Source organism: Equus przewalskii, chromosome 21 (genome assembly GCF_037783145.1).
Source record: "Equus przewalskii isolate Varuska chromosome 21, EquPr2, whole genome shotgun sequence".
In the NCBI taxonomy this organism is placed as follows: Eukaryota; Metazoa; Chordata; class Mammalia; order Perissodactyla; family Equidae; genus Equus; species Equus przewalskii.
In genome coordinates, this window is record NC_091851.1 from 34,292,059 (window position 1) to 34,315,502 (window position 23,444).

The 23,444-nt window shown below is 50.5% G+C and overlaps 1 protein-coding gene and 1 long non-coding RNA gene across 3 annotated transcripts in view; one reads left to right on the top strand and one right to left on the bottom strand.

The window, feature by feature from the left end:
* Positions 1-19,742, bottom strand: SDC4 (syndecan 4). 2 transcript variants are annotated; one of them, XM_070589313.1, is made up of 5 exons: positions 19,576-19,742; positions 7,347-7,485; positions 6,149-6,195; positions 5,197-5,395; positions 1-2,046 (listed from the first exon to the last, which is right to left on the bottom strand). In XM_070589313.1, exons 1-5 carry the CDS (start codon positions 19,642-19,644, stop codon positions 1,895-1,897), a joined length of 606 nt encoding a protein of 201 aa, XP_070445414.1. In that variant the 5' UTR covers positions 19,645-19,742; the 3' UTR covers positions 1-1,894. The 2 variants fall into 2 exon arrangements, with proteins under 2 accessions (XP_070445414.1, XP_070445415.1); XM_070589314.1 differs by lacking the exon at positions 19,576-19,742 and adding an exon at positions 8,898-9,070.
* The window catches only part of LOC139078245 (uncharacterized), a 17,065-nt gene continuing 6,784 nt past the window's right edge, over positions 13,164-23,444 (top strand). The window contains exon 1 of the long non-coding RNA XR_011531121.1: positions 13,164-13,271. This is a non-coding gene — a long non-coding RNA (uncharacterized lncRNA). The remainder of the gene's footprint in view (positions 13,272-23,444) is intronic.

The following is a 23,444-nucleotide window of genomic DNA, read 5'->3' on the forward strand; positions in this document are numbered from 1 at the left end:
TAGAAAGTACCAGATTTTATTATCTTTTTATCAAAAAAATCAGTAACAGACAACAGTGTGAAGTGGCTACAGAAGAGGTGCTCACTCCCAACACAGCCAGAGAAGAACACAGGGAAGAGGACCCAGCCAGCTGGGACCCTGTGGTGAGGGGTGCAGAAGCGAGGATCATTCCCTCCACCCAGCCAGTGGGGTCAGGAGACGACCTGGCCTGCCCAGGCTAAGCCACCAGCCTCTCGTCTCTGGAGAGGAGGGGTCACAGACAACAGGCTCTGGAGCTAAGGCCTAATCAGCCCCTGCCGCCATCCCCCTCTTTACCCAGGGAGACAAAGGCCATCCCAGCAAAGCTGGGACTGTGACGTGTTAAGTCAGTTTAGTTCTCCAGCAGTGCTGTCCAAGAGATAGACATGGTCTCTGCCTGCGTGTTTGGTACAGCAGCCACTAGCCACATGTGGCAACTCAGCACTTGAAATGTGGGTGGTGTAAGTGAGGAGGGAATTTTTAACTTTATGTAATTTTAATTGATTTAAATAGCCACATGTGGCTAGTGGTTACCATATTGGATGGTGCAGCTCTCCAATTTTCTCTTAAATTTGGAGAAAGCATCTACAGGAACACCAGCTGTGCTAAATTAAAAGCTAGATAGAAGGTGGAATCATCCACCCTCAACTATTCCAGCCAGATCAGGAGAAGGCACCAGGAACAGGGCCAAGGAAAGAGGTAAAAATCCACTCAGCCACACAAAAATTCACTCACTCAACCATCCGGCCAACTTCAAACTGGAAATATCATACTATCTCCTGAAAAAATATATATATCTATTTTTCTAGAACCAAGGAAGAAGAATAATATATTACAAGAAGAGAGATACAAATATCCCAACATCCCTTCCATTATATTTTGGGATCTGCTAGAAAACTATGTTTCAATACAAGCTACTTCTTAGCAGCTTCAGAAAGGGCCATGGTCATGAGCAGGGGAGGGGGAAGTATTAAAAAAAAAAAAAAAATGGGGAAGGGCTTTAAAGAAAAAGAAGAAAGAGGGAAGGGGAGGCCCTGTCTGAAGCTATAAATAGTAAAAAAAAAAAAACAATAATAAAAATCATATCTCAGGCTCTTCTGTCATTTTCGAGAAACAAACAAACAAAAACCATTAAATACAAACTTAGCAGGTACTGTGGAAATGTGCACGAGAGCAGGGACCTCGGCATCTGCTCATTCTTGCTCAGGCAAAGAGGCTCTGCATAAAGGAATGAATTGTTAAAAAAAAAAATACCCCACTAAAAATAGATTTACAAATATTCTACAAATCTATTTCAGTATGAACTTTCAGCTCCTCTCCCCATCCTCTTGGATTCCCCTCCCTCCCCAAAGAAAACATTTCCAAAAGTCACTTGAAAGAGCCTAGAATGGCCCGAGCTAGACCACAGTGACTCCCGTAGTGTGGTCACAAGTGCCCTTTGATGGACACATCTCAAGATGCAGATGGCTCTAGTCCCTTCTCCCAGCTCCTAGCAGAAGGAGGACTGTGAAAGGGAGGGAGGCTGCCAGGGGTGGACCTCCAGCAGGACTCACACAACAGCTTCAGAGGGGCTCTGGATGAGGCATGGTCAGTATAGGCTCTAAGCTAGGCCTAGCTTCTAAACTGGGAGATTAAGAAACGATTCAGTCCCAGACTCGCCTTCAGAAAGGCCAAGTTTAACCCCATTTTTCTGCTGAGACAATCGAGGCCCAGAGAATCAAGAGGAGGCAGGAAGAGTAGAAGATGGCATCTCTCCGGACACAGAGCTGGAGATGCTGATAGGTCAGTGTTAGCTTGCCCTCCCCCAATGGCCAACCTTCAAAATCCTTCGGCTTCCCTCCCCGCTAAAGTCCAAGCTGGTGCCCATGCAGAAGATTCAGGCATAGAACTCATTGGTGGGGGCTTTTTTGTAGATGGGTTTCTTGCCCAGGTCGTAGCTGCCTTCATCCTTCTTCTTCATGCGGTATACCAGCAGCAGGACCAGGAAAACGGCAAAGAGGATGCCCACAACGCCACCCACAATCAGAGCTGGAGAGAAGAGAGGGGAGAGGGGAGATGAGAGCTGTCTCTGGGACCTCGGGATATACTGCCACGGCCCCCAGTTGGTCCTCTCACAACTGGACATCCTTACCATCACCATCACCTGTGCCGGGCAGCCTTATTTGATCCTCATGACCTCATTTATGAGAAGGGGGTCACTATAAGTCACTGAAGACCATAGGGCCAGAGGGACAAAGCCACCATTCCAACCCACATCTGCCTGAGTCCAAAGGCAGCCTCCTTCCAGACACCAGGCTGATTCCCCAGCAAGAGCTTAGGGCTGAGCCAGGAGCTAGGAAAACTGCAGGTTGTGGAAATCCCCCTAGACATACTTACCCCACGGTGCTGAGCACAGTGTGCTCTAGCTGTGCCTGTGTGCACACAAAGCTATGCAGGCCTACACTTCCATACACAGGTATACACATTCTCTGTACACACAGGTATACGCTACCACACACGGCTGTAACATACTAATATGTCCACACGACTATGTTATAGATAATTATATATGGTGGGTTATGTTCCTACATACGTAGCTCAGTGGTTAAGGTCTAGGTTCCACCCCCATCTCTCCCACTTACTGGCTGTGTGATCTTAGGTAAGTTCCTTCCTCTCTCTCCTATTGCAAAGTGGAAATAATAGTAGCTTTCTCATATGTTTGTCCTAAGGATTAAATAAATTAACCCACTTAAAGTGCTTAGAACAGTACATAGCATATGCTCAATGCTTATTAATTGTAAACCTTTGTGGTTTCTATCTGTGTCCCTAGCACCCTGAATCAGGCCTGGCACAAGACTAAGTCCTTAATAAATGGTGCTCGCAGTTCGACTGAGAGAGGAGCACTGCCCAGGGCACCTGGCTAGCATCGGGTAGATGTGGGCTTCGACCTCAGATGAGCTTGTGTTTGCTGCACCATGCCAGGTGGCCTGAATGGCTCATTCCTGCTCGCTGAGGGGGCAGGGATGTCTCACAGAATCCTTTCTGTGGCAGATTGAGTCCCCTAATTCGGTCTTACTCAGGCTAAGAAGATTAATTTTCTGTCTCCACATACACTCCACATCTATGCACAGAATGGAGGCACAATGGCACAGAGGAGCCAAGTAAGGTTCTTTCTGGGCTAAAACTATGAAAAAGCAGCAACAAAGAGTCCCCAGGAGATGCCAGAAAAAGCACATGGAATATCAGCTAGGAACCCCATCCCTGTCTCCATCACCTTTCCCTCTGATGACTTCAACCCTGGGTCTGTGCCGGGACTTCCCACAAGGTCAAGGTCCAAGTACAGTCTCAGAAGTGACTCTAATCCTAGGTTCAAATGCCAGGTCTACCGCTTCCTGGTTCTGTGACTTTGGACAAGTGGTTTGGCTTCTCCGAGCCTCAGTTTCCTTATCTGTAAAGAGTATGGATAACTATGCCTGTCTGATCCGGTTGTTCCGGGGACTCCATGAGGGGGGCCCATGCATCACATGGCACATAGTAAGCACCTGATAAACGCCCAGGTGCTATTTAAAAGCTACTGGAATGGAGGGTCCAACCTCAGCTAGCTCAACAATGTAACATTTTACACAAGGATCTTACACTTGTTTAATTCTCAACTGGAAGATTTAAGAGATGGCGTGGCTTCAGTTCCGTCTCTTGCTATGCGACCCAAAACAAGTAGCTTGCTTTCTCTGGGCCTCGGTCTCCCCATGTCTAAGAAACAGTTACTTGGACCAGATCAGTGGTTTTTAAATTTTTCTTTAAAAGCAGTAGAAGCCTTAGTTGGTCCGCTAATCCCACATGTGCCAGCTGAAAGGGAAACTGTGGTTGAAGAAAGACGGATGAGCCTTTACCTCTGAACTACTTCCACCAAGTAGTGTGAAACTCCTAAGACTAACTGGTCACTAAGGGCCCCTCTAGATCCAACAGCATCCCCCACCCTGCCCACATCACACAGAAAGTAGTGAAGGAAAAGATTAAAAAAAAACAAAACATTGGCTCCAGTACCAGGAGGCCAGGGTCAGGGCTGAGCTGAGCCCAAACTCACTGGGGTGAAACTCCCAGGGAGCTCGTCTACAAGACGCAGGCAAGATCCTTTATCTGTCCCAGAGGGAGGAGGACACGGGGCTTTCTCCTGGCACCTCAAGCCTCCTCAGAGCTGCTGGCCCAGCTGGTTCCCAGGAGACTTGAGTTCCCTAGCATGGGTCCAGGGTGCCCACTCACCAGGCTGGTTCATACAGAGTGGCTGTCAGCCTGTAAAACGTGGCCAGAAAGGGAGTTCCTGCCAACAACCCGCCACCCCCCCCCAACTCTAGAGACCCCAAGGTGGCCAGGGAAGGAGAAAGGGAGCCAGTCACCACCACCCCAGCTGAGGGCCCCATGGTCAGGCTTGACAGAGCCACTCCTGAAGACTCACACTGGCACAGAACTTTCCCCACAACAGCACATTACAGTCAAGAACCCTGCAGCTCTCACCTGAGGCCAAAACATTGACCTTCTCTGGACCTCAGTTTCTTAATCTGTCACATGAAAGTTCCCTGTGTGCCCCATACCCTGAAGGGTCAATTTAATGACAGATTATACTAACAAATCAGAACAGCCTTTTATAGTTTGCCAAGTTATTTCAGATGCTATTGTTCATGGAGTCAATACACCAGCTCAAGGAAGTGTCACTGTACCCATTCACAGAGAAGGAAACTGAGGCTCCCCTCATCAACTGAGCTTCTGAAAGTTTCTCAGCCAAGGTAACAGGCTATCAAGTGATAGAGTAGGGGGAGGGGAAGCCAGCCCAACCCTACGGAGCCTGGGGCTTTCAAGGGAAATTTTCAAGAGAAGTTACCTTTCAATAATTAACTCCCCAGGTGCCAAACCCAGGCTGTAAAAGAGCTTTGAAAATAAGAGAGAAGGACTTAAGGCAAGTGAAGGACTCTACTTGTCTCTTCTTTAGAAGCCTTTGATCCGCAGTCCTCCCCTCCACCAGGCTGCACGGTCAGAGGGGGCCCCTTAGGGAAGTGTAGTCCTTCAGTGCCCCAGCGCACCCTGAGAGCCTGAGAGGAAGGGGTGCCAAGGAGCCACGTGGGCTAGAGGCATCCCTGCCTGCAGCGCTACCCCACTGAGCCCCCTCCCCATTCCAGGCATCTTGTGAGGAGCACATGACCTCACCTGCCAGGACCTCTGTCCTCTCAAAGATGCTGCTGCTCTGGGCAGTGCTGGACATGGACACCTTGTTGGACACATCCTCGTCCTCTTCAAAGGGCGAGATCCTCTTGGGGATGACCTCATTCTCCCCCAGTTCCTCGGGCTCAGTGGGGACCTGGTCTCCAGGCCCTGCCTTCTCAGGGATGTGGTTACTCAGAGGCACCTGGATGAGGGAAGGAGAAGAGAGACACACTCAGCCGCCACGTCTCTGGCTGTACCATGTGGTACTGGAGCAGAAATCGGCCAACAACCTCTCAACAATCATGCTGTCAAGTCTGTACCCTCAACTTTTCTAGTAGGTCTGTCCCCAAAGGGGAATGAATAATGTGACGAAGGGTGCAGAGAAGCAGGGGTTCCCACTCACTGCTGGCCAGGGGGTATTCTAGAAACCACTCTAGAGGAGAGTTTGGCAAAACTGCAGAAATTGCTTGCCCTTTAAGGATTCTGTCCTAAGGAGCTAATCAGAGATTTGTGTAAAAGACGCTGCTGTGGTATTCTAACTTTAGAATATCAAAAACTTACAAACTTTTCCATCAATAAGGGAAATCAGGTAAAATATGATTATGCACCCTATAAAAATGAATAGGAAGAACATTTAATCATCTGGGGAGATATTCATGACCACCTTCAGTGAAAAATGCAGTACCCAGAACTGTGTCTATAATTTGATATTAATGTTGGGAAATACCTAGAAGCACAGAGAAGGGGTCGGAAACACAAAATTAAGTGTTGACAGTAACTATCCCTGCAGGAGGGATGGCCTCGCCATGACCCACAGTTGTCCTGCCCCAGAGGAGCCCAGGGCTGCAAATAAAAGCCTTCTTGCAGAGTGAGGTCAGACCCTCATTATTCTGCTCCTCTTAACAGGTGTTACAGAGAAGCAAGGGGCGAGAGGCAAAAGCATTTAGCTACTTACCAAGGGGTGAATTACTTCAGGGAAGATCCTGGGGTCCTCTGAGTCATCTGAAAGGTCATAAAGGCTGTGTGAGTGTGAGGTCAGTTACCCCCAGATAAATGACTCCCAACGCCATGGCTGGTGGGAGTCCTAACTCACAAACAGCCCCCAAATGCTCACTGTCCAGCAGGTAACCATTCCCACTCCAGCCTCAGTCACTTCATCTGTAAAATGGGGCTCCTAAGACCTGCCTCCCTGGCTCTTTCACAGGAATGCTGAGCTGGTAGCTGAGCAGATGCTTCGTCAGCTCCAAACTCTTGCTCTGTAAAGTGTGGATCCAGGGACCAACAACATCACCGGGGGGATGTTAGAAATGCAGAACTTCAGGGCCCACTGAAGCAGAATCTGCTTTTAACAAGCTCCCCGGGGGACTGTTTGAGTCCACTCTAGATTGCAACATGATATATTAGAAATTGCAATATTAAAATATTTACTGAGCGCCTGATACGAGCCAAGAGTTTTAACTCAGTCCAGTCCCCACAACACTGATGTGCTGTCATTACTGTTCCCATTTCACAGATTGGGAAACCAAGGCTGGGAGGCCACAGAGGGGCAGGTTGAGCTCAGGCACCATGGGACTCCAAAGCTCAAACTTGGAATCGTTATAACAGCCTGCACATAGGAGGGATGGTTCTCGGTAGTTCTGTGTGGCCCGGCAGCGAGGGCCAGAAGTCACAGAAGACCAGGAAAGGCACCTGCCCTGGTCCAGCCCCAAAAGGCCTGGCCCCTTCACCTACATGCCCCTACCACCAAGCAGGGGCTTGATCTTTGTTCCCCATCCACACCTCTGCCTACACGTGTCCCCAGGCTTCTGAACTGGTTCTTTTCCTTTTCAAAGGAAGAAAAACACTCCATCAGACCTCCCCATCCCCACCCCTACCCCCATGCCCTCAGCCAAAGGTGGACAGGTTGAGGCTAGTGCTCAGAAAACCTACTGCTACAAATGAACCCAAAGCAACAAACAACTAGCCAGGGGAGGGTCTCAGGGGTGCAAAGGGTTGATCCAGCTACTTTTGTTTGCTCTTTTTTGAGGGAAGAGGAGCACTGGAGAAAAATTTCCCCCAAAATCCAAGTCCCCATGCATGGTCACCGTGCTAGGAGATGAGGCCACATCCCCTTCAGCCCCGTGCCCCAGGCCTGCCCACCATGCCCTCCATACCCAGATCTCCAGAGCCAGACAGCTCAAAGTCATCGGGTTCCTGCCCGAGCTCCCCAGCGTCCTCGTCATCTGGCAGGGCGCCGGAGAAGTATTGGCCTTCTAGGAGGACTTGGGGGTCGATGACCTCGGTCTCTCGGATCTAGGGTGAAAAGAGGAGATACATCAGCCAACAGGCCCCCCAGTGCTCTCCAACAGCCCCTGAGCCTCGAAAGGCAGCGAACTGCACATTCAGGAAGGTAAGCCGGAGTGCTGGAAGGGGATCAGGCCAAAGCCTGGAGACCTGGATCCTGGATCCGTCCTGGCCCCTCACTTGCTGTGTGACCTTAGGCAAGTCTCTTTACCTTTCTGGGCTAATAAAAATCATAAAGGTGGTAATAATCAGAACATAGATATTACTAGGTACTATTTACTAAGCATTTGCTACACGTCAGTCCCTGTTCTTAATAACTCTAAAGGCACTTCTTTAACCCCATTTTACAGCTAAGGAAACTGGGCATTTGAGACATGAAATCATTTTCTTTTGGTGACACAAGTAGCAAATGGAGGAGTGAGGATTCCAGACAGGGCTGCCTGACTTCAGAGCCAGGGCTCCCCACCCACACAGGCCGCCAAGGATCCCATACTCCAGGGTCCTATGATGCATTCACAGCTGATTCACCCAGGGCAGGGAGAGGGCTGCTGGCTCTCGTCTTACCCAGTCCAGGACACCTTTCCCAGCTGAGTCAGACTCGGCTGGGAGGGGCAGGGCTGGCTCACGCACACCCCAGGACAGCCTCAGGTCAGGGCGCTGTCCAAGCGTGGTGACTCAAGAGTGCATAAGCGCACGCTTGTATTCAGCCTACAAACATCTCCCATGGATCTGTCCTGCAGCCAGCACCGTGCAGGGCACAGTTCCAGCACCCGTAAGTGCCACTCAGCCCCCAGGAAAACCCAGCTGGTCACAGCAAGATCTTAGGTCCACCCCACTGAGAAGCTTTCAAAAGGAAAGTATCAAAAGTCCACAGGGGCAGAGAACTTTCCCAAGGTCGTACATTACATCAGCGACCCTGCTTCCATCCCCTAGAGCTCCGGAGAGCAGAGAGGAGGCAGCTGAGATGCCTACACCCTTCCCCTTAGCTTCCGGGCTGAGGCTTCTGTTGCCCCGGGCAAAGTTCATTATTCCACTAATTAATTCAAATATTAAAGTGCCTACTATTTCCCAGAGGAGTTAGTGTTTCGATTAAGTTCAACACACCGCCCCCGCCAAGACATTCTCATCTTGTTTCCCAGAGTCCCTATTTGCGAGAAGTAAGGGGTCTGCTCAGAACCACAGAACACCAGCTGGAGAGGCCAGGGAGTTCCTGGCTTTCCATTTCAAAGAATTTGAGAGAATCTGAGCCCCAGACAGGGCAGTAACCTGCCCGAGGTCACACAGTGGGTCAGCTACAGAGTTCTGAGTGGAAAGAGGCCAGGTCTGTTTCTGACTGCCCAGGCTGTCCTTCCCTTAGCTGAGACTACCGGTGACATACGGGGGAGCCTGAGAAGGAATATCCGTTCCTAAGACAAGGTTACCATCTCAGGAGACGCCCAGGCTCCTCCTGTACTCTCCGCTGGCTTCCGTGGAGAAGGGGGTGGACCTGACTGTGGTGCTATCTTCCACCCACGCGAGGGCACATGCTGGATTCCGGGAAGGGAGCAGTCTCAGGCTGGGAGGAAGGTGGCGGGCAGGCACTGCCCCTCCCACCGCCGGAAGGGAGAGAGCGCCTGGCACACGTGGGGGTGGGGAGCCAGAAGGGGTTAAGCTCTGGTTAGGGATGACTTCATGACTCGAGAATCAGGAGCTGCTGAGCTGCTGGAGCTGGAATTCCAGCCCCCGCACACAGCCCGTGCCTGTGGCTTTGGTTTGGCAGCTGAAGGAAAAGGCTCCTCCGTGCTTGCGCAAGCTGCCAGTACCTAGGGTGGGGTCCCTGCGCTCCTATCCCCATCTCCTGCTGCAAATTCCCCTGGGGCCCAGAATCGGAAACGGCAGGATCTCCATGGCTTACCAAGCTAACCACTTAGCATGAAGCAGGTCCTCCTAATAGATCTTTATTGCAGAAGTGGAAACAGGGGGCAGGAGGCTCAGAAAGATAAAGTCACTTGCCCAAGGTCACACAGGCCGAAAGTGACCGCACCCAGGCGTAGGACCAGAACCCAGGCATAGGTCACCTAAGCCTTTAACCACATACACATAAACACACGCACAAACACACGTGAACATGGAGTGCCCGCCTACCCAGGCTAGGAGGGAGCCCTGTTAAGTGGAGGTCAAATCCAGCCCAAGAGGGAAAGAAGGTACTTTGGCCGCTTGTTGACCCAGCCTGGAGACCAGACTGGCTGTGTGGAGTCAGAGCTCAAAGTCCTCAAAGCAGGGGCTGAGATCCCAACACTGGGCTGTTTCAGGCTGAGACCCTCCCCAACCCTCCCTGTGCCCCAGGAGTCACGGAGTCACAGAATGTTGTTTACCGCATCCTGCCCTTCCTTTAGTATGTGAAAGTGCTAAGGGGTGTTTCAAAACAACCCATGGGATTAAAACGCTGATTGGCTGCGAGAAACTACCTGCAATTTACATTAACGAAATGAAGACAGAGAGGTGGCGGGTATGATGAGCTTGTAGCCAAGTGGGCAGCAAAACTGAGGCTGAAACCCAGATTTATTCTCAGTTCGGCACTCTTTGTGGTCATCCCTAACCCTTCATTTTTATACCAGGTTCCCAGAGAGAATAAACTTGTTTAAGGTCACACCGGGGATCAGCGGCATGGCCAGGATTAGACCTGGCCAGACACCTATTCCAGGCTCTAAGGACAGGGGTCCCTTGAGGCTGTGCATTGAATGAGCATAGGTGCCCTCCTACAGCAAGTCAAGGGAGAAACTTTGTCAGGCTGATGGGAAGACACAGGAAATTAAACCCTTCTTCAGCTCCAGAAGTACCCTCTCTGGCCCCTTCCCCACCCATGACCCTGATATGAGGGAAATTCCCAAGTAGGTGGGAGCCAGCAAGACTGGACCAAGCTCCATGAACTGTGGGCAATCACCCCTTGTGTGTGCAACAGCCCTCCCTTTCCCCACCCTCTTTTCAGACAAGGCCCATTCAGTCTGGGGTGGCTTTGAAGAACCAGGCCACCCAGCAGCCAGGCCCAGCCCTGACCAGAGAGGGACCCCACCCTGCTCCTGGCTAAGACTGTGGTTTGTTCTCGGCTCACCCATCCCTGCCTGGGGAACACGCGTTCATATGTGTGTGCACACACAGGCACCCTCTTTGTCCCTCTCACAGACACAAAACAGAAATCGTCAGCTGAATAAGGCAGTGGGCCTGGGTCCCCCAGACCATGGTGGGCACCTGGGGTTGATGCCTGGGGGTTTAGAGATGCTGGATGCTTCCCTAAACTATCCATAGAAAAGAAGAGAGCTGGGTGCTGTTTTGTTCCAAAGGGACTAGCACCTGCCACAGAAGGTATCTGAGGCCACAGAACACAACCATCCCATTTTATAACCCAGCAAACAGATGACAAGACAAGGGGTTTGCCAAGGTCACCCAAACAGCTGGCAGCAGAGCTGGACTTCGAACCTAGGTCTCCTGGCTCCCGGCTGGAGCTGTCCTCCCTCCCCCTTCAAGGGTTTTGGCTGCTCCTAAGGGCCTCAGCAAATCCACAGACTGCAGCTGTCACTCCAGATATACTCCCCCCACGCAGTCCATAGCCTACAGGCATGAAGCTAGAAAAAGGTCACCAACCCTACCCCAATGTCCCACAGCTTCAGTCACCCAGGAAAGGCATGGAGACTGGGTAACTAGCATGAGTATCCACCACATGCCAGACACCAAGCTGGGTGCTTCTCTCTAAGCTCTTTTTATTGGCACAAAAGCCTTGTAAGGTGCTTTACTCATTTTTTGCAGGAAACTGAGGTTCAGCTGATTCATTCATCCAAAGTCACACAGCTAGAAAGGGACAGTGCTGGGACTGGATTCAAACCTAGATCTTTCTCAAGACCATGCCTTAGCCACAGCCAGGCTTCTCACTGCCACCCACGCTTCACCTCTCCACCCCAACCCCAAAGCCACAACACACACTGCCAGGCCAGGGCTCCAGGGCACCCCCTCCCCTGGCCAGGGAGTAAATAAAGGTGAAAGTGATATTGCTCAAACAAAAGAACAGAAACTTGGCTGGGGCACCAGGGAAAAGTTCAGGGTCAAGGCTTGGTTAAATGTGAACTGGTGGGGGCAAAGGAGGGAGGAGAGCCTTCCCTCACCTGGATCTTCCCCAGGGGAGGCAGGGTCAAGGACACACTTTACCCTTATTTCCGGAGGTGAGACCAGATGGGCAACTGGGCAAGCCAAATTTAGGAAGGAGGGGGGATGGTGATTCCCCTGGGCTCCAACTATTAAACCCACCAGCGTGACCGTGGCAGGAGAGCCCCCAGAAGGGGCTACTGATACAGTCACTGTCCTCCCCCATCCCCCTTCTTAAAGGTCAGATATCCCCCAGCATGAGCAAAACCCGGGGACCACAACCAGGACTCTACACCTTGGCAGACCAACGAAGGATTTACCACCAGAGCACTTACCCATAAGGGCAGATGTACAAGCAAACTGCAGCCCTGCCGCTTCTTAACTCTAGGAGCCTCGGGGTTATTGCACATCTTGAATCCTCAGTTTCCTCTTTTTGTAACCAGGGCTGGTAGCATCATGCAGGATGATGAGGATTAAGTGAAAATGCATTAATGTGTGCAAGAGACCCAGCATGTGGCCTGGTACACAGCAGGTGCTCAATAAGTAGCTGGCTCTTATTAATCCCGACCTGCCTTCCTTCTGACTAAGGAGATTAGTACTCAACGGGTCAGAGACCTGGGAAAAGTGATAGAAGCAGTTCCATTGCTAGAAAGAAGGTGGTCGGTGGATGGGCAGGTGCTTTGCAAACTGTGAAAGGACATCCACATTCTTATTTTGCTTCTGAGACCAGAGACCAACCAACCAGGTCCCTTAAGATTGTGCAAGAGAAAAAGACCCAGAGATGGGCAGAGATCTTCCCAAGGTCACACAACTTTGAGTGCCTGTCCTAAGCAGACAGAGGCAGAGGGAAGACCAGTTGTATGTTCCCAAAAGGAACAAAGGGCAGTGACCAGAGACACCTGAAGTTCTACCTGGGGACCTGTACCCCCAGAGTATTTCCTGACTTGCCCCGGGGATGAAGAAAACATCTAGAAGCCAGAAAGAAACCACACACCAATCCATGACTGGTACTCTGGTACCTGAAGGGTTAAGCCAGGTCTAGGGGACGGGGAGAGGTGGGGATTCGAATGTCACTCCAAGGTCAGGTTACTCTGAACACAATCACTCGAGAGAGAGAAGCCAGGCTGGGCACTGCCAGCAGCCAGCTTTTCACCAGCTCCCCTCACAGCGCAGCCCATTCCCACAGCAAGGGCTCCAGGATCCTGGGGTGCCAGCTAGGCAAGGGGGCGGGAGCTGTTGCAGCCTCTGGACATAACCCCGCCAGAAGCTGAGGCAGTACCCTTGTCACTAACTCCCTGGGTGATCTGGGGAGAGTCCCCTCTCTGGGCCTCAGTTTCCCCACCTGTAAAAGACGGTTCTCAAAGAGACAAGCCTCCCTCTGTCTGGAGGCCTGGTAACGAAGCTGGGCACTGCTCCGATTACCGGTGGAGACAGCCGGGAGGGGGCTGGCTCCCTCAGGGCCACAGAGACAGAGGTGCATTGAAGCTGGGGTTTATAATCTAGGCTGCGGATCCGAGGGCCCTGCTGGATCTGTGGGCAGGACGTAAACAACCCTCCCTCTCGTGTTCTGCAGAGCAGAGCCGATAGTCTTGCCTCGCTGATGAGATCAGCCCTGGGTGCTGGCTTCCTGCCCCTTCCCAGCCTCCCCCGCCACTCGGAGAGCCACCGCTCCAGACCAGGTCAGTCTGTCCCACAGACATCTCCCGGCCAGGCGGGCTTCCCCAGGGCAAGGAGTATCCCTATTTCTGTCACCCCTTTCCCCACGCCCTGAGGTTCCGAGTAGTACAGCCAGTCCCTGCAGGCCTGGCCACAACCGGCCGGGCTCCACCAAGTCACTGTTTCCACACATACCAGCCTCTCCCTGCCTCCCCTTTCCATTACCCCAGGTGTCACCTGACTAGCAGCCTCTACTGTGCCAGAGAAAACTGGGGCAGCTGAGCTCGGGGCCTGAAGGATGGGGGAGGGGAGCTGAGTAGGAGGGCCTGGCCCAGGGTCGGGGTGGGGAGCAGCAGCCCTGGGTAGGGGGAATGACAACTGTAGAAGGCCGAAGCCAAACTGTTCAGATCACGGAGTGATCTTTTGGGGACTCCTGGAGCCCTCTGAAAAGGATAGAAAGTTTTGAACCCCAAGAACTGTAACCATCGGCTTACATTTTCAACGGGTACACAGACATCACCTCCCCGAAGCCAACGTCTGGCCAGGTTAAGAACCCTTGTCTAGCTGCTAATAATAAACCAAACTTAAGGCAGCACTTTACAAGTTTGCTAAACACCAATTATGACCCTCAAGTGACACAGGTGTTTTATAGAGGACATTAGGGCTCACGGTGGCAAAGTGACTTAATAACTGTGTGTCCCTGGGTGAGCGGCACAGCTGGGATGGGGACTCAGCTGTGAAACGTACCCACTTTACAGTCACCCAGCCTCCAGCACACATAGCCAGAGGGCTCCTCGAGGTGCGGTACCACACCCAAAGGTCACCAGTGAGTTAACAAGACAGCCCAAGAAGTCGGGTTTCTCGTATTCCTGGGGTTAAATCAGGCCCCAGTTGTTGCCACGTGCCATCTCCTCCTCCCTCTCTAGGCACCACACAATGAAAACTAGCTTTGCAGAACACTGTACCTTTTCTGTCCACCATCACAACCCCCTCAAGCCCAGAGGGCTATTTGCAATTCATTCAGCCTCCCCAGGATTAGGAACTCTGCCCCTCCTCCCTCCTCCTACAGAACACTGCCCCTCCAACACAGGAGGGTGACCCCAAGTCCTGGGCAGTGTCCTGGTTGTCTGGGACCCTTTGTGAACCCCTGCCCTGCTCCCTCCAGGCTGAAAACTGCTCAGCAGGGGGTTCCTACAGATCCCGGCAGGAGGGGTGGAGCTGCCAGGAACTGGTTCTTGTTTAAATATAAACCCATCGGATAATTAGCCAACAGCCACTTCTAAGACAAACAAATAAGAGATTTGGGCTCCATCAGCCCCACCCTAGACTCCTCCCTGCCCACCTCGCAGCTGTTGGGGGGAGGGGAGGAAGCTTCCAGGGTCCCTGGGGTGGGGTCGTCAAAGGTCCAGGCACACCTGGCCTCCTCCCTCCCAGGCGGGGTACAGGGAGCTCTCCTTGCAGCCTCTCCTATAAGCTTTACCACCATCTCCTCCCAGACCGGGAAGCTGAGGCAGCCCATCTAGAACCCTGCAGCAAGGAGGAGGAGTGGACTTCACACCCCTGCAGTGAGGTCTGCCGTAGGGCAGGGCGTCCCAGTCCCTCCAGCCAGTCCCAGGAAGCAGGGGGCGGGGAGGCGGCATGTCAGAAAAATCAGACACTCCTGGGGTCAAGTCAAATCTGGACTGCACCAGCTTTGCTCCATGAACTCAGACCAGTTGCAGCCTCAGTTTTGCTCTAAGGAAAAAAGGAAAAAAAAGAAAAAGCTCTACCTGCTTTTCTTGACCTGCAGAGGTCAAAAGACCAGTTCTGAGGACTGGCTGAACTCTACCCCGTCAAAGTCCACACACAGGCAAGGGGCTGGAATGTTGAGGGCCTGGGACAAGTATTCCTGTATGTCCCCTCAAGGCCCTGGACACTGAGACGCAGGGTATCTCTAATAGGCTCCCAAAGGACAGGATAAATTCTGGAGCCCATTCCGACACCCCGACCATAGAGTCATCCTATTCGCCAAGAAGTCGAAAGGAAACGAGTGACTCAGGCAGGCCAGCTACTGCTCTCCTCCAGTGACTCACAGAGCCCTGTCCAGCCCCTTCCCCCAATTTTCAACAGTCCTTTGGAAATCATGCCCCCCAGTCCAGGAGGCTGAGGACAGTTAGGAGCCAATTCCTCCCCTAAGGGAACAGAGGCGGGAAGCCCAGGCTGGCTCTCCCAGCTCCTCATTCAGGCCGGCTCAGCACTCCAAGTCCTTGGAAGGGTCCTCTGTTTCCAGGAGCTGGGGACGGCAGGAGCTGAATGTCTCCGCCACCCCTCCCAACATCTCTTCTTGTTTAGGCTCTTTACCAAGGAGGCCAAGAAGGGCCCCTGCCCCCGTCAGTGGGTAATCCGGGCAGGAAGCACCTTTACAGGGCTTTGGTCCCACCTCATTTCAGAGTTGGGGACACTGAGACCCAGAGATAGGGCATATTTGCTCAATGCCACCCAGCAATTCAGAAGTAGGACCCAAGTATCTACCTTCAAACCCAGCCAATCACCTCATCTGGAATGTTCTCTGAGGATGCTCAAACCAGATACCTTGTGTTATCCAGACAGACCTGGTTCTGACCTTGGCAAGGCACTACATTTCTCTGAGCATCAGTTTACCATAAAAATGGAAATAATAATACCTACCTCCCAGAATCACTGGGAGGCATTCATATTAGTGATAAATAACCTCGATGCACCTTTTAGAATGAAGTTCACACATGCATTTATTTATTCATCCATACAAACGTTTCCTGAGAACTAACTCTGGGACAGGTATTTCACTAAAAATGAACAGAGCAGAGTTCCTGCGCTGGGTGTGTGGGTGGAAGTGGTACTGGGGGGAGGCTCAGAACATGGTGAAGCATATTAATTCCCTCATGAACCATAAGTTTTTTTAAGAGAGGGAATGCCTTAGATGTCTTAAGGTTTCCACAGCCCCTTTCAAAGGGTAGGTACTAAATTATTAATAGAATATCTGAGTTGGAAAAGGCTCTCCAGGCCATTCAGTTCAAATCCCTCACTGTACAGATGGGGGATGTCAATTCAGAGAAAGAGACTCAACCACATGGAGCCCTCCAATCTGTGGCCAAAATATTCTCCTGGGTGCTTGATAGCTCTCTGGGCTTCTAAGAACTTCCAAGAGCTCTCACTGGTCACTCAAGGGTCCTAGACCTCCTGGGCTTCCGCCCCACCCCTACTTCTGTGCAATCAAGGAGAGAATTCTCAAGAAGACCACAAACATTCTAAGCTAGAGTACACCCGGTGGATAGGGGCCCGTCCCCAGAACTGACTGGGCCTGGTGCCAAGTCAGTGGGCTGTGCCCCTGGGCAGCAACACCTCTGGCAGGTGGGCGGGGGGGGGGGGGGGGGCCAGCTCCCAAAACAAGGCTGCCTTTAATTGGCCAGGGAGGGAGTGGCAGGAAAGCAGTTCAGGGGAATGCTCCCAGCTGGACAGGAAGAACTGGTTTAGGATGGCAAGCCCCGCCAAACGGAGAGGAGTCTGGGTGCTCTGCCTGGGTTCCTTTCCCAAAACCTGTGGCACCAAAAGGGGGGTGGGGGGGAGGGACCACCCAAAGGGAGGGCAGGCCTTTGGCTTAAACCTAAAATTTGGGGAGGGACCCCAACAACACTATTGGAGGGGGACTCCTGGACAGAGATTCTCATGGCCTGGATGCTCTCTGCTACCCCAAAGTGGACCATTTTACCTCTCTCAGCTCCCTCATCTGTAAAATGGACCTAATATAATCTCTACATGCTAGGTTTTCTGTAAGGATAAAATGCACTGGGGTCCAGCCCCACAGCCTGGTGGCTAAGTTCCACTTTGGTGGCCCGGGTTCAGTTGCCGGGTGTGGACCTACACCACTCATCAGCTGCCATGCTGTGGTGGCAACCCACATACAAAATAGAGGAAGACTGGCATGGATGTTAGCTCAGTGACAATTTTCCTCAAGCAAAAAGAGGAAGACTGGCAACAGATGTTAGCTCAGAGTGAATCTTCCTCAGCAAAAAAACAAAAACAAAAACAAAAACCACCAGACCTGTCATACAGAAAGCGCTCAATTAATCATAACTGCTCTTAGCAAAACCTTCTCCTTGGGCCTGTTTTCTCCACCTGCAAAAAGAAAAGGGTGGACCAGATCACCTCTATGGTTTAACCCAGCTGTGACAAGGTCTGATTTTTCTGGCCACAACCTTGAAAGGAAAGGTGGGGAGAGGGGGCAGGCAAAAAGGGAAGCCCTCTGACCCAATTAGAGACGGAAGGTCTGTGACATTAGCCAGGAAGGGGAGCGCTGAGGTCACAATGAGAGAGATGGACTCCTCTCTCAGGAAGCAGCTGCTCAGGGCTGACGTCTCCCCCCGCTGAAAGGCCACCACACTCAGGACTGGCACAGCCCCCTCCCCCAAACCACATCCTTCTGACTGCCCCCAGGACACAGCTGTCTGTTCCTCAGTCTGAAGCACCTGCAGGCTCAGTAGCCTCTGATCCAAGACTGGCATGTGGCTGCCCATGCAGTGACCTCACAACCTCCTGGGTTTTTCTTCTTTTCCCCACACTGCCCAGGCCAACAGGACCCAACATGGCATTCCTCCAATGCGTCCCCAACTGGTGACTCCAACATATCCTTCGGGGCCTAGTTTGCGGCACTGCACGAGGGAACAGCCGGCTTGAGTTCGAGTTCTGGCTCAGCCACTAACCTTTTGGCAAGGGTTTGGGGAAGTCATGACCTCCCCCTGGGTCTCTGTTTCCTTTCACCTCAGAATTCCTTGAGGCGGGTCAGCCCAAAAGCTCAACAGACTCTACACTAGTCTTGAGTTACCAGAGAATGGGACACAACAGCAGCCACTCAGAGCAGCATCAGACTATCAGTTAAGACAAGCGCAGAACTTGAAGCCTGCCTGCCTGGATTTGAATCTGACTCAGCCCCTTATTAAGCTGTGTGACCTTGGGCAAGTTAGCTAACCTCTCTAGCCTCAGGACCAGTGTAAAAACGGTAAACAGTAGGGTTGCAGGCAGAATTAAGCTAGTTGATAAGCCATCACAACAGCCATTAGAAAGCTATTAGAAAAGTGCCAGGCACACCATAAGCGCTAAATGTTTGCTATAATCACCGAGTGCTAGCAATTCTGCTCAGGTTGGGGGCGGTTCTTGCTCAGGGTCTCACTCATTCCTCTACAAGAGCCTACCAGGTAGAAACGACTCTCCCCTAAGTAAGCCAAGAGAAACAGGAGCCCCAGAAAGGAAATGACATTAATGATTAAACTTCGCGGACTTGCTCCCCACAAACACAGGTGCTTAAGGGCACAGAAGAGAGCACAAAGCCCAGGCTTGTGGGGGGCAAATGGCCTCTCCCAGCAATTCAGGCGCCCACCTCCCAGATAAGATTGCCTCCCTCCTCCCCAGCTACTGCTGGGATAAATGGAGCTTCTGGTGGCCCAGGGCTTTATAAACTATGACAGGGACCAGTGGCCAATGACAAGGAGAGGCTTCTCAGGACTCACTGAGGCCTTCTCTCCCCTGGCCCCCTTCACCCGGCTCAGGGTGGGTGCTTCGACTTTGCAGTCTGCAGCTGAGCAGAAATAAACACTCCTCTTGTAGAAAGCAGGGGCACAACTACTAGTGAAGTGCTGAGCGTAAACCATCCCTGCCCTCGGCCCTTGAAAGATCAGACTCCCAATTCTGTAGGGACGCTGCAGGCGCACTGGTCACCTCCTGCCCTGCTTCCCCATACCTTTGTGCAGATGGGGAAACTGAGTCTCAGAACGGACAGGGCCTTGCCCTAAGGCACAAGCCAATGCAGGACTGGGGCCAGAAGTGAGTCAGGGCTCAGTTCTCCATTCCCTCGTGTGTGAAACAAGGCCCCACAGAACCCTAAACCCCTCCCCCTTCTAGATACACGCAGCCCCCCATCCCCAGGCCACCTCGGATTCTAGAGCTGCCCGCTCTGGGCGCCCATAGAGGGCAAAGAAGGGGATTCAGGGCTCCGAGCCTGCCCCGGGATCACCAGGGAAGGGGCGAGAGTGTGGGAGGGAGAAGTGACACCGGCTTAGTCACTGGGAGCCTGGAGCCCGCGGCGGGGCTGAGGTCAGAGGGAAGCGTGAAGAGCGACAGACTAGGGGCGCGCGGCGCGCGGAGGAGCCACCCCCGGGAGCCTCCCTGTGACCCCGGAGCCAAGTTTTCAACAAAGTTTCCCGGCCCTGGGCTACTAGTTGGGGGCGACGCAGCCCCTTGCGTACCCCCGACCCCAGGATCGCAGGAACAAAGGAGGCACCGGGCCGCCCCCGGTGGGGATCTCCAAACACCTACCGACTCGGCGGCGGCGGCCTGGGCGCCCACGAGGAGCAGCAGCAGCGCGAGCAGACGGGTGGGGGCCATAGTGCCGCGGTGCGGAGAGGGCGCGCGGAAGGGTGGCCCGGGCTGGCGCGCGGCCCTTCTTATAGGCGGCGGCCGGCCCCGCCCCGGCCCGCCCCCGCCGCCCGCCCCCCGCCCGGAATTCCCCGGGAAAGCTGGGCCACCGGGGCGCTGCTCCCGCCCGCGGGGCTGGAAACCCCGAGGGACGCGCTCCGTGCGCGCCTGCCGGTGCCCAGGCGGCCCCAGCCCTCTTTATTTATTTGATCCCCTGCTAGGCCGGCCCCCAGAGAGCACTGCGTCCAACTCCATCTTATAGTTGGGGAAACTGAGGCTCACGGACAGGAAGCACTAGCCCAAGGTCCTCAGATTAGACCGGCGCTCTTCAAACCGGGCACCCTCCCCTCTGAGAGCACAGAAGACTTTCCAAATGGGTCTTGAGCAAGGTTAGTTCTAAGGCAGGGGTCAGCAAGCTTTTTCCGTAAAGAGCTAAATAGTTTAGTCTTTGCGGCCCATACGGTCTCGGTCACAATTACTCAAACGCTAGCGTTGTAGCTCAGAGGCGGCCATAAATACTTAAAAGAGTAAGTGTGGCTAGGTCCTAATAAAACACTATTTACGGACTCTGAAATTTGAATTTCATACAATTTTCACGTGTCACGAAGTATCATTCTTCTTTTGATCTTGTTTTCAAACATTTAAAGACGTCAAAACCATTCTCAGTAGTGGACTGAACGAAAACAAGCAATGAGCAGACTTTGGTCTCTGGGTGACTGACCTCTGTTTTAAGAGATTCGTTTCCCAGATTTTGAACTTCCTAAAAAGTCTGATCTCTCTGAGAAGTGGTCTGCTAGTTTGTCTCCATTCTTGGATCTCTTCTACCGTTTGTATAAGAAAGGTGTGTATGCCTTACCCCTGCATCCTCCTAACATTACATGGCGGGGGGTGGGGGGGGGCGGGGGGTGGGGGGGGCGGGGGGAATACTTCGGGGCCCCAAATACAAGTACTGTTGGAATTATTAGTGGGGTGGGTGCATCCTATGATAACCAATCAAAGTACCAAAGGTGCCAAGCCTTGCCTCTCTCCCATATTTATATTTATATTGTATAAAGATATATATATATATGCATGCACACACACACATATATATTTCTTTTTAAGATATATATATCTTTCTAAAATATATATATAGTTCTAAGATATATATAACTTTCTAAGATATATATATCTTTCTAAAGCTGAAACGTGCTTCAGAACCAGGGTATTCTGGCCTCTGTTGGCATATTATGAATTCATCTACTTTGTGAAGAGTTGGGAGTGACTTCCCCTCGTCCATCCCTTAATTATTACCAAAAGTTGAAAATCTTCTGAGGCACAATACTTGACAGTACAGCAAGTTTCAAATGCTGATCGTGTTTTCCCCACAGATTAAAAGGTAAGCAATTATTTTCAGCTGTTCTCAATACCTTTCCTAGGATTCAGAAATAAACTGAGAAAATGAATGAATTTCATGTCAGAATAGGAAATCCTTTTGCAAGTCAGATGATGGTTTTTGCAATCTTTGCTTTCCACAGAATTGAAGGAGGGCCTAATCTAGTTGCCAGTAGACAGATCATTAAAAGTAATTTTTGATGATAGATTACTATGCGATTTTGGTTATCTGTCATCACGTTGCTATAACAAAACTCCTTTCCTTCCCACCAACTTCTTTAAGTGAAGAAGTTTTCTCAGCACCTACAGCCAGTAGTGTGTTGGTAAATGTTTCACAATAGTTTGGGGGAGGAGGGAAGTGCTAATTTGTACCATTTGCCAATTTCTGTGGTGTAAATACTCCCACCGTGGCTGATTTCAAGCTACAATGTGATGTCACTGAACATGGGGTTGGTTAGAGATAAGCAGTATTTCTACTATGCAGATATCACAGTTGCACATAACATCAAGTGCACAGGTAACAGTAAAATGTACTGATATAATTAGGAGGTGATGAGTTTTGAGTACTTATTTCCTTTGTTTTTAATAGTTTATTTAACTGTAAATTTATATAATTTAATTTTTAGTAATAGTTATATTTAACAACCACCCACAGAATTCCTAAAAACTGAATCAGTACAAGCTGGCTTTGGTACACCACGGCTTGACAGCTATAAAAAATGAAAGGAGTAAAATTATTGCTAAAACCTATCGCATTCTAGCACAAACAATATTCATCCAGGGATATGTGAACTAATTGTGGAGGAAAAATTGCCCAATTTTACTTTTTTCTATTTAATAATTATTTATCAAAGCTTTAGGACTGGTTTCCCAAATGTATACCTATGTCAAATTGGATGCTTTAAATATGTGTAGTTAATTTTATTTCAGTTACATTTCAATAAAGCTGTTAAAATTTTTTAAAGACTTTTATCTTTTTATTTATTTATTTATTATTTAAGATTGGCCCTGAGCTAACATCTGTTGCCAATCTTCCTTTTTTTTCTCCCCAAAGCCCCAGTACATAGTTGTATTCTTTTTCTTTTTTTCTTCTTCTCCCCGAAGCCCCCCAGTACATAGCTGTATCTTCTAGTTGTGAGTGCCTCTGGTTGTGCTATGTGGGACGCCACCTCAGGATGGCTTGATAAATGGTGTGTAGGTCCACACCCAGGATCCAAACCAGCAAAGCCTGGGCCACCAAAGTGGAGCTCAGGAACTTAACCATTAACCACTCAGCCACGGAGCCAGCCCTCTAAGACTTTTAAAAACAGCAATATATTACATTGTTTTGATCAATTGCATTCTTATGATAATTCTAATGATAGAAAAATTTAATACCTAGTCTTACGGTCATAGAAAGTAAAATAATGATCCAGTTTATATACATATTTTTAGGCAGAGAAATATGATAGACTTATCCATAAGCCATTTAAGCATAAAAAATGCATCATGGTAAAATTTTGTGGTGGAACATGGAGTGGAAATTTGAGTTTGAATAGAAAAAGGAATGATGTAAAATTTCTGACTGTTAGAGAAGAGCCTGTTCATGTATTTTTTAAACGGTTAGTTGTAGGTATCAGATTGCTAGGGTATTTAATTCAACTGGATACATTTTAAAGAATGATGTAACCATTTATTTTTAAGTGTATGAATTTACAACATGTCGGAAATTACAACGTTTGCAACTATTGCAACTTTTATGAAAAAGGTTAGCTATCAACTAAAAAATGTGCCAAGAAGTACAGTTTTTCGATAATCATTCGGAAATTACACTAGCAAAAAAGACTGAAGATTGCTAGTTTAGACAGTTCGTGGAAGCTCTTGTATAAAGATATGCCAACCTCCTGAAATTAAGAAATTAATTTCCCCCTCTCCAAGTTCTGAGAATCTCTCTGAAGGCAGGCAGTATGTTTGAATATAGTTATTTGTGGGGTTTTAACCTGGGCTGCTTGGACTGGGGACAAGAGGCACATGGACAGTCACTACTTCCATAGGGTATGTGTCTCTATGTAAATTTTTCTGGGGCAAGAAACCTCAGATTCTCTCTTTAGATCCACAAAGAAGTCCCGACCTCCAAGGGTTAAAACAACTCCACCAGACCCTGAGGCCCTGTAAAAAGTTCTAATGGGTTCTCTTTGGCTCCCAGAAAGCAGAACACAGTAGTCAAAGGTTTGTAGACCTCAACTGAAGTCCCAGGTTCCCTACATGGGACTAAAGTAAAAAACCCAAAAAGCTGACATAATAAATGGATCAGGGGTCCCTGGGACCTGTAACGCCTGGTCTGTATCCCCAGTTTCTCTTTTTTTTTTCAGGAAGATTAGCCCTGAGCTAACATCTGCTGCCAATCCTCGTTTTGC

What these genes read in the sequence shown, in the direction of transcription:
- SDC4 (XM_070589313.1), bottom strand. Translation starts at nt 19,644, where the DNA reads ATGGCCCCCACCCGTCTGCTCGCGCTGCTGCTGCTCCTCGTGGGCGCC. An exon ending in GTCTGGCTCTGGAGATCTGG is followed by an intron (nt 6,196 to 7,346) that starts GTATGGAGGGCA and finishes ATGACCTTTCAG; the next exon opens with ATGACTCAGAGGACCCCAGG. An exon ending in CTGAAGTAATTCACCCCTTG is followed by an intron (nt 5,396 to 6,148) that starts GTAAGTAGCTAA and finishes TCCCTCATCCAG; the next exon opens with GTGCCTCTGAGTAACCACAT.